Here is a 15,909-nt window from a genome sequence, read left to right as displayed (position 1 = left end):
CGGTCCTAGTGGAGGTGGCCAGGCCTGTGCCCCTCAGCATGGCGGTGCCGGCCTGCTGACGCACACCCTCCCCGGGCAGGGCCCCACTCGCCCCCTCACTGCTTCCCCATGCATGGCGGCCTCACCTTTGTGTGAGTTGTGCCCTGTTTACCCTCCCACTTCCTTGTTCCACTCCGGCACGAGGGCCATAAACCAGCCGGCTGGTACAGCCGAGCCCTCAGTGGCACAGGCAGGAGGAAGAGGAGGGATGGGGATGGTGGCCAGCACCCTGCCCCGTGCTGGGAGGGCACCCCGGGTGCCGCCGTGGTGGTTGGGAGCGCAGCCCTTCCCCTAGGGCTGGTGCCGTGGCCTGCAGTGGGCCCCTCATGCCCACTGGCCACCCTCATGCCGGGGCCCGGGGGTGAGCCAGAGGAGAACAAGACCTACTTCCCCTTCTTCTCAGACTTCAGGGGCCGCAACGTGACGGCCCTGCGCATCGGCGAGTCGTCCGCCCTGGCCTGCATTTTCCTGCTGGCCTTGGCAGGAAACATCTGGGGCATCTGCCTGCTGGTACGACAGCAGCACCGGCTGCGCGCTGCCAACTGCCTGGTCCTCAACCTCTTCTGCGCCGACCTGCTCTTCATCACCGCCATCCCCTTCATCACCGTGGTGCGCTGGACCGAGACCTGGGTGCTGGGCGACGTCGTCTGCCACATGCTCTTCTACGTGGTGAGCCTCAGCGGCACCGTCATCATCCTCTCCCTCTCGGCCGTCAGCCTGGAGCGCGTCGTCAGCATCGCCCGGCTGCGCCACGCCGCCCTCCGCCGCCGCAAGGCGCTGGCCGCCGCCCTCCTCCTCATCTGGGGCATCGCCGCCCTCGCCACCCTCCCGCTCTGCTGGTTCTTCAGCGTGGTGCGGCTGCCCGCCGCCGCCGGCGAGGTGAGGACCAGGGCCGGGGCCGGCGGGGAGGGCCCGCGGGGCGCCGGCCGTAGGCGGCGGGGGGAAAGCGGGCGCCGGCAGGCGAGGGGGGTTCATCCGCCTCTGCCACCGAGGGCAGCGCCCCGTGTGCCGGCGGGTGCCCGGGTTGTGCCCCAGGAGCGGCCGGAGCGCCCCCCCCGGCGGGGCAGCCGTCCCCTCCCGTCCCGCTCTCCCGGCGGGCCCCGCTGTGAGGTCGGCTGGGATTTTTGGTTGTTTTTCTTTGCATTCCCCAGTGCAGCTCGGAAATCCCCTTTTCAGCAACCTTCCCCCTTTATCGAGGCATCGGGATCCCGGGAGAGCCGAGTAGCTGCCTAGCACAGGTGGCAGCCTCTGTAGAAAAACAGCCGTGCACAGATTTGTCTGCCTGGTATCTTGAAATGCGTACAAAAGTACACCCAACATGACACCCAAATACATGATTAAGTTGAAGATCTATAGGTTTCAATTTTAAAGTTGCCATTACCATTTGATATGAAATTTATGGCAGTATTTAGATTGTGGACAACACATGTGTTTGTAATTGTATGGGCTTTAAAAAAGATGAAGTAATACATTAATTGACTGCTCTGTTTGAGTAGAAAGTTTTCACGGACTCGGTTTGGTTTGCAGATGTTTTCTCTGTAGGCACAGAGGGAGATAAGGACAACTTTGTAGTAAAATAATGGTACAATGTTGATTTTCTTCTTTATTCTTTGTAAACAGGAGATTCAGATTTGCACCTTGGTTTGGCCCAGCATTGGAGGAGAAATAGCTTGGGATGTGACCTTTGCCACTGTTTTCTTTCTAATACCAGGATTAGTCATTGTCATCAGCTATTCCAAAATCTTACAGGTATGGTTTTCCCTTAAATTTTTTTTGTAGAACAAAGAGAAGTAAACAGTAACTCAATAGGCATCAACTTACCGTCACTGAATACAAATACGCCTGAAGGGAATAGGCACCATTTGCTCAGCAAATGGGAAGTATGTGATATAAAATGATGCACTTCAGCCTGTACATAACAACCTGTATGTTTGAACTAAAAACATGCCTGAAAAGCACATTAACAGAAGCCCAACACAAAGTTTGTCTTCATTTATATATAGTATTTATATACTTCTCCATTTATCTGTTGTTCGTATTTAAAAACTGTCAATCTCCTAAATGCTAAAGGAGTCAAGCATTTGAAATAATGAAAAAATAGATTTTGCTTTCTTTGAGCCTAAACTCCAGAGTCACAAGGAATTTGTAAGAAAGCAAAGTGAGGCAGGACTACAAAAAATCCATCCCCTTTTAGATCTACTGATTTTCTACATGTACTTTTAGTACACAGATCTCATTAGATTACACTTATTCCTCCACAGTTTCAAACCTTGCAAACAAAACCTGTAAATTAAACACTGTGCTTCCACTTTCTTTCTGAGTGGATGTTGTTTAACGGCTGAAATGTAGGCCAAAATACCGGGCACCACAGAGTTTTAATCTATATTCTAGCAAGCATGATACGAGTTACCTAAAATCCTTTTAAAACACCTGATTTCATACCCCTTCCTCTTCTAAACACAGAGCGAGAGCGAGCTAGAAATCTTCCAACTAGGCACCACAATGCCTAGTTTTTAGCAACTGTCTCCAAAAGATTCTTGATTCCTGTATCAGGTAATTAAACTTCTCATACTACACATAAAGAAAATTATAGGTTTTGGAAAGGAATCTCAAAATACACAGATTATTGAGCAGGGAATTAATTGATGACGAGTTGAGCACCAAGTGGCTGTGGGTACATGCACCAGAGCTGCACATAGATGTTTCCATGAACGTAGGACCTAGAATCAGGGCTCTATTGATTGAGCTTAAACTCATAATCAAAATCATCAGCTCTTAGTTTCTGTACACTCTATAAGCTCATTATAACCTTGAAGTAAATGCATTAAGTAAACCTCTTCTAGTGAAGCAAGGCACTTGCCTTTTGGAACCTCCCATTTGCTGTAGGCAAAGAACATACAGCAACTCAGTGGGGAATCTGAGTCCTTTGAAAGAACTGCAAAAAACTGCAGGCTGAGGAATGCCGCAGTCCTTGGTCAGAGAGCAGGACAGGAATGGTGTTCCTCTTGTCCTTGCAGACTCCAGATTACAACAAGTAAATTTAGAAAACACAATGGCACATAGGGAGCCAGAAGCCCAAAAAAGTGTTTGGAATACTGGATTACAAAACAGCCCCATGCTGCTATGCTCACATTTCTTTTCCAACTTGGTAACACAGATGCTAAGATGTGTTACCATTTCTCCTGGACTGAAAAAGGAGCGAGGCCCGTAGCAGGATCCCATCTGTTATAATTGAGTCTTCTCCCTCACACAGTTCTCCAAGAAGCAACCAGAACTCAGCTGGAGAATGTCTTAATCCCTGAGTCATTCCCAAGAGCAGATTCACTCTCACTTGGTGAGAACACTCCATGGTGCCAGTGCACACTGAGTACAGTGCTCAGTGTTGCAGAAAGCAATTCAAAGCATTTGTGTATTCAAATCACACAGCATCTATGATGATGATTCACTACGGATACCTCAAATTTGTTAACAAATATACTCTACAAATGTATGCTTCAGAATTTAATCTGAAACTGAGTATTATTTTTGCATAACACTTTCGAGAACCCTGGCAAAAATGACAGATGAGAAGCCATGATTTGTAACTTGTTTTGCACTGATCCCCCTCTCAGGTAAGACTTAGATAAGAGGCTAGGACTATTAAGGACGTTCAAGTTCTGGAAGTTATGTACTTGCATATGCATGACTTCTAAATTCCTGGTTCTCAGAGCATGGTCCAGATGCCCATGATAGGTTATCTAGATTCCTTATGCTAGGTAGACTGAAAAGGGATCCAAAACATACCACTGCCACCCCATTTCAGTTGAGCGCTTCCTTAAGATGCAGTTGCGTCTTAACTTCCTGCAGTCCTGGTGATTCTTGCATTCTTCATTTTAGGCTGTGCAGCTCCAGCAGGAAAGGTGGAGGGTACTTATATGGGACAGATACAGAAGAATCTGATGAGGACATTCTGTAGCCATTTTGAACGGTGGAGGCTGAAGAGGGTACAGAATTTGGTTTTCCCACCTTTTCCTGCTTTTGTATTAGAAGTGGATATTAGTCCTTTGCATTTTATGAAACCTTCATTCTTACTAAGGCAGGTTAGGTGCTTTCTGAGAACAACTCTTAGATGGGATTGTTTGGAGGACTTAGCCTAGTTTCTGGATTCCAAATGGGTACAGCAGGAGATAGGCTGGAATAGTTTTACACGTTCAAAACATCAGAATTCTCTGTCCCTCTTAAATCAGGGAAGCAGCTAGTGAGACTGTCCCCTTCTCAGGCTCAGCAGCTGCTGAGAAGCACATTTTTGGATCATGGATTTTGGTTTATACACCTACATTCTGTTGAAATCTTTAGTAGATGTCTAAGTTCTTAATGAATATTTGTTCTAGGCCATCTCTCTCTGTGACGAATTCAGAAAACTGCAGAAAGAATGACAAATTATTCCATATGTATATATAACCATTTTCATCCTTACCTGAACCAGGAAGCTATGAAGTATTACTAGTATTAGCTTTACCTTCCTTTAGTTATTGCTAAAGGGAAATGTCACACATAAAATTATCAGGAAGAGTCTTACAATTTTGACTTTCCTACTTAGCCAGCAAATTGACCCAGGCTTTTGAAAATACCCCTTCTTTACCCATGCAGGCGGTAAAATTGCATCTCAATTATTTAGCCTAAATGTTTGTTTGCTGAATATTTCAGTTTTATTTTATTTGCATCAGGTATGTGAATTACAGACTTACTGTGCTATGCAAACTTCAGTGAAGACAGGGATTTAGAGCATGAGATTTAGAGTTTTCTGCAAGCCATTGGGATTCAATATTCTACGTAATGACAGATGATTCACACCCATGAATACTAGATTCCCAAACTACCCATAGTCTGGTTTATTACATCAGACAGTACTTCTACAAGACACAGATTTTCATAGTGACAAACGGATTTGTAAGATCTCAGGTTAGTTCATAGAAAGCAATTCTGCTTGCTGACTGAAAACCTAAACATTTACACAAAACGTAAAATCCCATTCAAATTTAAAATGTATAGTGATTTAGTTACTGTAATAAGTTTTAAACTCTGTTTTATGCTGAAAAGTATTTATGGCTGGTAGAGAGCCGTAAGCACAACAATCAACTTGACTAGTATTGAGGTGAGTTCACAGCTGAGAGGAAAAAAATACTAATAAAGTGAGAATGTTTGAAATGGAACCATTGACAAAAAGTAAAAATGGAATTCTGCAATGCCTTTTTTGTAGTCACTTTTCAAAACAGAAGCATCATGTGCCACGATGTACTCTTGCACTTGTAAAAATGTGTTAATAATTCTTCTAGGTTTCAATGAAAGTTATTTTCTTCTCTTTTACTGCAGATTACAAAAGCATCAAGGAGGAGTTTAAATGCTGGTTTAGCCTACTCAGAAAATCATCAGATTCGTGTTTCCCAGCAAGACTACAAACTATTCCGAGCCCTCTTTGTGTTGATGATCTCTTTCTTCATCATGTGGAGCCCAATTATAATAATGATTCTTTTAATTTTAGTCCAGAGTTACAAAAAAGATTTCAATATCTTGCCATCAGTTTTCTTCTGGATAGCATTATTCACTTTGGCCAACTCTGCTGTCAATCCAATTTTGTACAATGTTGCCTATTTCAGACGTAAATGTCAGGAAATTCTTCTCTGTTGTACAGGGAACCCTGTAAGGCATGGAGCTGGTACAGAAAGCACTGCAAGAAGAAGTAACCATGAACAACCACATTTGTCTTTCATTACCAGATAATTATTTAAAGTCTGTGCCACGCTTTGGATGTTAATATGTACACTATCCCAGGTTGAATAGGTCAGTATGTTATAGTATTAAATGCCAGAGAGGGGGGGGAAAAAAGAGCTAAATCTGTATTTTTAATTCCTGTAGGTAAAATTCTCTTGACTTTACTGCTTTGCCTCAGTAAGGTTTGGACAATTTAATCCAATCGATTGAATTTTCCACTTAAACTGAAATAAATAGGAATATGGCAGTGAACCTGGTGGATGTAAAATAGTTGAAATAAGTACTTACCAGACAAATTAATTTTTATGAGGGTACATTTTCAGTTGGCATAAAAGTCATCAACTTTAATGAAGTTATAGAGAATCTATATCAAGACGGCACCTGATCCATTTTTACTCTATTTTCTAATGAGTAAGAGAGACCAATTTTCTCATGAAAATGTACATCCTTGGAAAGCAGCTGCTCTTTTTTTTCAATCTCATTTTAAAAAGGCACTTAGATAACTGACTTCCTGAACATAGATTTGGGCAGACTAACTGGTATCATCTAGGAAACATGATGATAAACATGTATTATCACCAAGTGAATGAGAAATTTGGTTCCATCTCAAGTTAAAAATATGGACATAATGCCTGTTAATTTATAAATAAAGAATAAATAAATAAATGTTTACTTGTCACGTGTAAAATAGTTCTTTAAAAAAGATGCGTATTTTTTATATCTTCAGTAGTCATATAATAAAGTCAATCAGTGACCTATACGGTCACTGAAATTCCTTCCTTCTTTCTAAAATGCTATCGGGAACGATTTCCAGTATTTCCTAGAAAAAGGTGACATTGTATTTGAAAATAAATTAAAAGTTTTAGAAAGCAAATACATATATTTTAGGTTTGGTTTGGTTTTTTTTTTATTAAAACTCAGACAGAAATTGAAACCACTAAAAAAAGAAAGATTATACTCTTAATTATTGCCATCTGTCACGAATTCAAAATAGTGCATTAAGATAACGGTTTACTTATAAAACCAATGTCGACATAGGTACAGATGTGCATACAAACAATTTGCATCCCCTGTAATCCAAGTTTATTAAAATGTTTCATTGGTTTGTTAACAAGGTGAGCTAGACAACTCAGATAAATATACTCAAAATCTAAATGAAGCCGTTTAAAAGGTTTTCAAGAGAACACCCGATCGTTGTGTTAACTTTACATCCATGGTGCTGTTACATGGTTTCTTTCCATAGTTTTGGATCTCCTTAAGAGCAAAATCCTGAAACACACAAAAACCACAAAATTTTTTCAACCACACTAGACAAATATGAAAACTTTCAATGAATTTAAAATGCATACATGTCTAATTCCTTTAAAACACGCTTGAGTCCATCAGTCTGTTCCTTGTAATGATAATGCCAATACCTTGCTCTGCAGTTTATAATTCCAAAGAATTTTAAACTCAGAACAAAACCGGAATTCATCCAACCTCTTACACCTGTCCTGAGCATTTTAATACTTTGGCAAACAAGGTACTGGATAGATCAGTGATACACGAGTTATTTATTTATTTTAACAAGCTTCCCATTATTTGCCCTTTAAAAACTATTAATTTAAGAATGTCTTTCAACAAAATAAGAATCTCCTGATCTCCAAAACATTAATAGCAATGGTAAATTATCTGAAGGAATATACTACTCTCTAAGTCACAATTTTTGCTTCTAATAAATGCGAACAGCAGATTCAGCTTTCAACTCTATTAACATGACGTCATATTGTATTTACAAGTAGTCACACTGTGATATACACACTCACATTGCATAACTTAAAGCACCTCGAGCTATTACTCTGAGCGTATCACAGCCTGATCCAGATTTGGAAAGCAGCTACCATCAGAAATGCTATGTAAGTTACAACCAAAAAACCTGTAATTTCCTAGGCTTCTCTTTTGCCTTGAAGATCCAGTATACAAAGAACAGATATTTTAGATATTTTTTTCCATCAAGGTAAGTTTTGTACATCTATTAGGTTTTTGGGCGGGAACTTAATTTGAGTACAGTGTGAATTTAAAAAGCTAATGAAATATCTCTGGGAAAAAACTTACCTTCAAGACATAGAGTATGCACAATAGACAGAAGCCTATTCTTGTAAGACCTATTAACGTCAGTCAGGATTTTACCACAATAATAACTGAATGCAGGTCAGTACAATTGAAGTTGTCTTTTTTTGCTAATAATTCTGTCACTCTTAATAGCAGAATTAAAACTAAAGTAGCAAGGCTTCCAATCCACACAGAAGGAATTAAGTGTGTATTCTGTAAGAGTTTCTGATATAAAGCTTTCAATAAATGTCTTTTTCAGTTTAGCTCACAATCATTCTCGCATTCCCAAATGTACTTGCTTTGCAGGAACTTTGGCTTACTCATGGAATCATAGAATCGCCTAGGTTGGAAGGGACCTTTCAGATCATCGAGTCCTACTAACACTACGGTAATTACAGGTCCTGATCACAGTAAGGGGAAAATGCAAATTGCCGGCTTTATGTTTCTGTTTCATTTACAAACATTACGGAACTCACATAGTCTTATCAGACACTGCACTCAACACGTAACATCTGAATATAAATTAGGATAGCAGACAAATAACATAGCACTTGGTGCAACTTGGTAGATTCGATATTTCTATAACAAACTCGAGGTAGTATGATCAACTTTTAAATTAAGGTTAGGAAGTCAAAGAATATTTAAGTCTGAACTTTCAAAAGACATTCTGAGCTTTTATTTTTAAATTAAAATATTGGTTCTATATTCTGTCAAAAAACCGCAAGCATTGTATTATATAGAAGCTCTGAGATATTTGAAAAAGTTGTATCACAAACTATGAATAAATTAATATATTCAGTTTTTCTTTTTGGTTTATACTTTCTTTCTTGCAAAGATTGACAATACATTTATTGCCTTGGAAGCCTCATATAGTGTAGAAATAATAGAAACACAGATTCCACCATGTGGAATCAGACCAGTACTTGGACTAGCCCAATATCCTGATTTTACAGTGGGATAGTACTTTGGGTTTGACAGAAATGCAAGGAACCACCATAACACACACCTCTCAAAGTCACAGCACAACAGCTGTGTATCTACACTCTATCATAGATTTAATCCAAAACCATCCCTAATCATCTCATTTTATTCTCTCATCTTCAAAAATTTTTATTCCTGCTATACTTCATTTGAAGAGCAGTGAACGCAGCATTCAAAAGAAGAAAGTATCATCAATTTATATAATTACATAGTTTCTTTTCTATCCTATGCTTTATGCAATCATACACATTATTCACAAAAGCTAATTTAATTTACGCTTGTGATGTCTTTTAGTCCTGACTGCCTTCAATCTAAACTGTCTTTTATGTTGTCTCCAAATTCTCATTAAGGACACAATTTTTATTTTCGTTGTTGTCAGGCACTTTTTCCAGGTCACTAATCAGTATTCTGAACACCACCCACCTCAGCAGATCTTTCAGGCAGCTGGTTATCAGCATACCTACTTTACAACATGGCAATATATTACTCTCTGTTTATAGATCAGATGAACAGGTAATAGAGCCACAAGAGCTGATTGTGCTCATCTGTTCTGACTTTCTTTATAATACACAAAAGTTCCTTCAGTCAATCCCAGTTTATTCTAACATGTCATTTAGAAAAGCCTTTAATCTTGATTTACAGATTTCAGTGATGAAGAGCACACAACAGGTCTTGGTAAACTGTTCCAAAGGTTAATGACCTTTGGAGTTAAACAAATGATTATTTATTTCTGCTTTGAATGTGTCCAGTTTAAAGTTCCATCCATTTTAATTTATTATTCCTGTGTTTGCAAGTCCCTTATTATCCAATTCCTATTGCTTGTGTGGGCAAGTATAGACCTTACTCAGGTCAGCCTTTAACTTCTTTCTGATAAGAAAAGATCAAGGTCTTTGAAGTACTCACTAGAGGGCACGTTTTACAAACTTTCAGTCATTTTCTCTGCTCTTTGAAACTTCTAATTCATCCTCAGTACCCTTTCCAGTTATGATTATCATCAAACATGACATAGCAAGCAGACCTATGCCAAGCACAACAGTCTCATATGAGTCTGTAAATTCACCTTTTGCATCCTTGGTTTACGTGTCCAAGAATCACATTAACTCTTTTGGCCACAGCATTACATTGGGAGTTCACATTCAGCTGATTAACCAGTGAAGTCTTCTGCAGATGGCATGGCTTCCAGAATGCAAGGGCCGGGTAGGGATGGCTACACTACTGTTTTGTTTGTCCTAAATATTCTGATCTGTCGTCTTCATTCTTTACTATTCCCTACTCTGGGTGTAATCTTTATCAGTAAGTGTATTATGTTTTCTTTGAGATCATTGATTAAAGTAGTATAAATTACCATTTTGCCTGTTCTAATATACTTGAGCGCAAGTGAGCTAATCTGTATCCTTCCCTGTGTTGCAAGCTCAGCCTGACTGTATGACTCAAGATAGGGTCATACTTCCAGTATAAGGGATATGTCCCTCTTCCACAACCCTTTGTGAAACAGTTGGCATGCAGAGCTGTGAGAAAGGACCTGCTATAAGGTATCCTTTCCAAGACTTCTGGTTTTCCTTAAAAGCCTTTTATGAAGAATTTTTCAAAGAAGTTTTTGAAAATACGTTCTATTCCCTTCAACAACTATTTTGTTGAGAAAGGCAGAGAGTTCTGATTAAAGAGACACAATTTCTCTTTACAGCAACTAAGAAGTTTATCCTTACTATGTTTACTCATCCTACATTGATTTAATTGTTTTACAACTTCCTGTAATTATTGTTTCAGCTGATGTGATATGCCACTTAAAAAGCTATACACCTTAACTCTCCTTCAGATAAGGGAAGTAAAAGTTGGAAATAACTTAATACAAGCTCCAGCTTTCAAAAGACACTATTACAGCCACAAAGTAAAAGACTTCATGCACTTGCTATTTAATGAGGAAGGGAGTCCCAGTGCTTTAGTCATTAAACCCTGAAATAAAATTATTTGGAAAAAAAAAGTTCTTACCGTTATGAACAATAACTCTGTATTTTCTGTCCAAGCAGAGGTCTATCTGCCTTTGTCTGATAATTTTCTGTGCCTCTGGAGGCAATCCCTTGGGGTCCCGGGAGAACACAAAGGAATAGCTATCAGCACAAGTACCATCTTCATTTAGTTGGCGGCAGGAGTAATGAAGAGCATAAGTATCATAATCTGTGTCCACTACCCAGTGATCATCATCTGGAAGACATCATAGCAAAGAAGCAAAGGTGTTAGAAACACAAGTAAAATCCAGTAAATCTAAAGAGATTGCTGCCATAACTCTGTAAAGAAAATAATACGGTGAAGACTGGTATAGATGATAACAGATTAGTTCTTACGTTATTCCTGTGTCCAGTATTTAATTCAAGGTTTTGGGGGGAGTTTTGGTTTTTCTTTAGAAAAAGAATATAAGCGTCTATATCAGGGACAGTAATGGAGAGAAGAGGAAATGATTGGCACCACTGCTTCACCTCTAACATGGGCACAGAACAAGAGCAAAGTGAAGTGCTAATAAATGCCTTGTGAATCCATGGCTGAACATCATTATAAAATGTGGCAACAAACACAAAAAAGAACTGTGTATTACAGTAGCTACCAAGAAAGGTTTCTTATTTTAACCAAAAAAGGGGAACAGTCAGACAGAAAATAGTTAAAAAAATAAATACAGAAGCTTAATGAGCTCTTGGTCATACTAGTCATGCTGCAGATTACTCAAAATCATAACTATTTTCCTAATCAGGGATGTTACTTAAATTGTATTTTTAAGGAAAAAGATTATCATGCAGTTGCCATGTGCATTAGAAGTGTATTTGCTACAAGCTCTATCATAAACTTTCTTCTCAAAAACACAGTGACAATTTCAGAGAATTCTTAACTATTTAGCTAGGTAATCTGATAAATACCTGGTCACACAGACACCCTGTGCTAACAGAAGTGAACCTAGGTATTTGCAGTAAAAAGCATTATCTCTGCACCCTCCTCTCCTGGAGCAAAAGATTCTCCCTTGTATTATGTCTGCTCTGATGAAGGCAACACTGTATGTTCTCTTCCCCATCTCTCCTATGGGTGGGGACCACAGTTTTTAGAAAGGGAGAGCCTGGGGTCAGCCAGCAATCTCAAGTATCCATGAAAACATGATTCAGCAGCACGCTGTGAGGGGATTCAGCAACAATTCAAGAGCAATTGGCATCCAAAGCATTCTTTGTAAATGTGTTTTTGGAGAGAATGGAACTACAACCACTTCCAAATTCCACCTGCTTCTCTTGGAAACAATCCATGGAAATGTCTTCAGCTACAAGTATCTGAATCTCTACTTGGCTCAATAAACTAATTTTGCATAGGGTGTGACAGATGACAGGATAATATGAATATATATATGCTGGATCATATTTGTTTCTTAAAACAGATAAATCTTTACATTTGCAGACATCAGACCAAGCAAAATAACAATTGCAAAATCCTCTTCCCTGCTCGACCAAGTCTGATGTTAGACTTTTCAGAGAGAACAGAAGCACCCGGTAACAGAGTTGTGAACTAAAACAAGACTTAAAATTCTTTCTCTGCCTTTCATTTCTTTCTAAACAGTGACCTTTGTCTATATTGTTGGGTAACAAACAAAAGAAATACAAAGATATCCAAAGGCCTGCACTTCACTTGTTTAAAGAAAGCCAACCAGCTGTTCCATATAAAAATTATTGATTACCTTGTTCACATTAAGGCTTTCCTGTATGATAGTTATTATGTGTTTTAGGTGTGTTGAAGAAATTCAACACTGCATTTTCCTTCCCCAGCATGGGCGTACGATATAACTAGACTCCCAAGTAGCTCTGCATCTTCTATAGCTAAGTACTCACTTCCTTTCTGCAGAAAAGAGGCAACACCCCAGTACTTCATCTTGAACTTGGCAGGATCCTCTGTGTCAGTGAAAGAACCAATCATGTCAGCACAGACATCCCAGTTACTGTAGCCAGAGAGAAAGAAAACATCATATTCAAACCTAACAGCACAGATTCAGTGTGACTGTATGACTAGCACAGGGACAGCAGGTAGGATTAGAGCACCAGTAAGTGAAGCAGAAGCTAAGTGAAATGGAACAAGAAGAAGACCGCAAACAACTCACTTGAAGAGTCTGACTCTGCCCTTTGCAGTGGCACTCATTTGTCCATTCTCATCGACAGTGAACTGGGCTATCACGTTGTCCTGCAGAAACAGCCCCTCAGGATCTTTTTTTGCCATGGCATACCAGGTGCCACTGTACTGCAAGGAAATAAGAAAGGCTGCAGTTAGGCACAGAAGTATGGAAAACATTACAAACAGATACTACAAACTAGGGGAGGTGACAGAGGGGAAGACATGCAGATCTTTGACATCATGCCTCAAAGTGGTACCTAAGAAACAAACCTAGCTGTTACAACAGCTTAAACCCACCAATACATCCTAGTTCAGCCAGGGTTTGTGAAAGAATTGACTTTTTTTTGGCATCTTATTTGTATCTGCAGTTCTTTAGTATTTAGAATACAAACTTTGGTGGGAAGAGGATAACAACTGGCAGATCCTGACAGACCTATGTATAAATGTTTTTTTCCTTGCAATGATGTCTGAAAACACCAGAGTATTAATTTTTCATAGAAACAACCAAGTCATTACATTCCTTTTCTGTTTAGACCATACGGTTTGAGACTAGTCTGCTAAACCTCAGGTTCTGCAGTATTCCTTTATCAGATGCATCAAGGATCCGGAATCTGTGGAGGTATGGGCAACATCACACACTTCTGCTGTTTCTCAGTATTGCAAGTCTGTGACTTTAAATGAAAATATGAACACACTGGTACTCCTGAATGCCAGATTTTGTAGCCTGGGAAGAGGAGTTAGGCAAGATATCACAGATCCAGGAGAGAAAGAAAATTTACCCTGGTCTTGTCGAAGTTCTCCTTGACTTTGAAGCTGCTTACTCGGCAGTCCCGCTCCGCCATGCTGCTGCCCAGCAAGGCTAGTGCCAGCAGCAGCAGCCAGGGAAGAGCTCTCTCCGCGTGGGCCATCCTGTCCCTGCAGCAATGGCAAACAGAGAGAGAATAGCATCAGAAACAGGCTCTGTCACACAAGCGGGTAAGGGAGGAAGGCTGACCTGACAGGTCCCCAGGGCATCGCACAGCTTTCCCTGATGCATGCACAGTGAAGGCCCACCCCAGCCCACTACAGCAGCTTCCCTTACAGGCACTGCTGGTCCCTGTAGCCTCTTGAGAGCCCAAGCGTTGCGTTGCTGGCAGTGGCGGGGTGCCCAGACAGGGAAGCTTTATGTAGTCCTGGGGATTTCGCAACCCCCTGAGGTACAAAGCCGGCACTGGAGGGGGAGTGGGGAGGTGGGTTGATGCATGCTGCAGGCTTGGGGCCCCTTACCAACAGCCTCTTGCGTAACACCCGTGGGCTCAGGTGGTCTTTGACCCTGACCTGTAACCAAGCAGGCGCTAGGAGCAAATGCCTCTCTTTGGTTTTCCTAACCCAAAGGCAGAGCTCACATCTGGGGGAAGGGGTGTGCACATGTGCACCTACATGTGTGGGAAGAACAAAGGAAAAGGGAGGCAGCCCATCTCTGCATCGGGGAGAGTAAGCTACCTCCACCTCCTCTGTGATTTTACACGCTGCAGTCCAAAGGCCTTCTTACCCAATGTGCTAGATGCAAACTTGTTTCCGTCACCTCCTCCCCAAATTCCTTTCCTCTCTTCCCCGATAAAAAGTGGCAAATATCATACTTGCAAGTTTCTGCTAATGTTTTTGAAAGCCTGATCATGCCAGAACCGCTTCAGATCCTTATGACTGGTTCCCTCTTGCTTCCCAAAGGCTGACTGGGGTGCTAAACCGTCTCATGATCAGCTCCCAGGGACAGGAACTGAGGCCCTGTAAATCTTCAGGAAGGCAAAAGAGCACTTTTGCGTGGTACTGCAAAGCTGCAAAGGTGTCAGGACGTATGTGTGGCCTGCAAATCCCCGGGTGCATGTATGCACCATGTCTGGCCCTTTTGACATCAATTTTAAGTCAGAGCTTCCAGAATTTCTATTCTGTTTTAGGCAAACTGTTTTCAGTTATATAAACCATTATTTTCTCCTGTCCAGGCAAGTTTTGCTGCCTCTCAGTCAATATTTGTTCTATAGTTTCAACATCTTTAGGAAGCATTAGAGAAAACCTGTTAATTATTCTCTAGACATGTAACCAGAGCAGGACAGGAATGATTGTTACGAAGAGAACTAATTCGCCTACTTTTTTCACCTCCCAATTTTGAAAGAATAAAGGCAGAAGCTTGTTAGTTGAAAGGTTTGTTACTTTAAGAATTAAGCAAAAATACAATTTAGTTATGGAGATACCAATGTAGTATAAAAAAAATCATTCAATAGTAGCTGATGTACAGAATTAAAACAATTTATTTAGCATGGCCTTTCTCAGAAATTTACTTCAGCCTTCTATTCCTTTCATATATTCAGAAAAATATTAAACTTTTTACTGTTGCTTCCCTTTTCAATCTTTTTCATGTCTAATGCAAACAGTGGCACAGCCTGTTTGATTTATCTGTTTTTCTTTCTTTTCTTCATTGTGTTGGAACCTTTTTGCATAGAGAGTATATTTTTGTTCATTTTCTTTAACATCAAATGCTCAGGGCTGTTTTCCAAGTCTGCTCTGAAGTCTTTGATTCCCTGGATAAGAGCAGACACTAAAAGTTCCATTATGTTTAATACTAAGCTTCTATTTGGAGTAAAGAACATATTTAACACATGTAACCAGAAAGGTTGTTGCATATTAATTGTCCTGAAACTTTCAACAGTGGTCTTTCAATACACATTTCCATTTTAAAATTGAGATTTTCAAGTTTCCTAATTCCTACAGAGACTGAAGAGAAACAGGAATCTATATCCCTCTGGTGGCTTTTAAAACCTTGCTTCGGCCCTTGGCAATGGTGATGCCAGTTATGTATATGTATTTTTACAAAAATTTTACAAAACACTCACTAGTCTTAATATATTAATTCATCATACAAGATCAAAATCAACATAG

At 40.4% G+C, this 15,909-nt stretch overlaps 2 protein-coding genes across 2 annotated transcripts; one reads left to right on the top strand and one right to left on the bottom strand.

The window, feature by feature from the left end:
* Positions 1-254: 254 nt before the first annotated feature.
* FFAR4 (free fatty acid receptor 4) lies at positions 255-4,454 on the top strand. Its single transcript, XM_074593050.1, has 3 exons — positions 255-918; positions 1,660-1,788; positions 4,410-4,454. The coding sequence occupies exons 1-3, from the start codon at positions 385-387 to the stop codon at positions 4,452-4,454; spliced, it is 708 nt and encodes a 235-aa protein (XP_074449151.1). The 5' UTR covers positions 255-384.
* Positions 4,455-6,679: 2,225 nt separating this feature from the next.
* RBP4 (retinol binding protein 4) lies at positions 6,680-14,139 on the bottom strand. The gene is made up of 6 exons (XM_074592352.1): positions 14,078-14,139; positions 13,776-13,911; positions 12,986-13,122; positions 12,720-12,826; positions 10,852-11,064; positions 6,680-7,059 (listed from the first exon to the last, which is right to left on the bottom strand). The coding sequence occupies exons 2-6, from the start codon at positions 13,902-13,904 to the stop codon at positions 7,046-7,048; spliced, it is 600 nt and encodes a 199-aa protein (XP_074448453.1). The 5' UTR covers positions 13,905-13,911; positions 14,078-14,139; the 3' UTR covers positions 6,680-7,045.
* Between the last annotated feature and the right edge of the window lie 1,770 nt (positions 14,140-15,909).

The sequence above is a fragment of the Larus michahellis genome, chromosome 6 (assembly GCF_964199755.1).
Source record: "Larus michahellis chromosome 6, bLarMic1.1, whole genome shotgun sequence".
NCBI lineage: Eukaryota > Metazoa > Chordata > Aves > Charadriiformes > Laridae > Larus > Larus michahellis.
The sequence above is the reverse complement of the archived record's forward strand: the minus strand, read 5'-3'. Positions and strand labels throughout refer to the sequence as shown.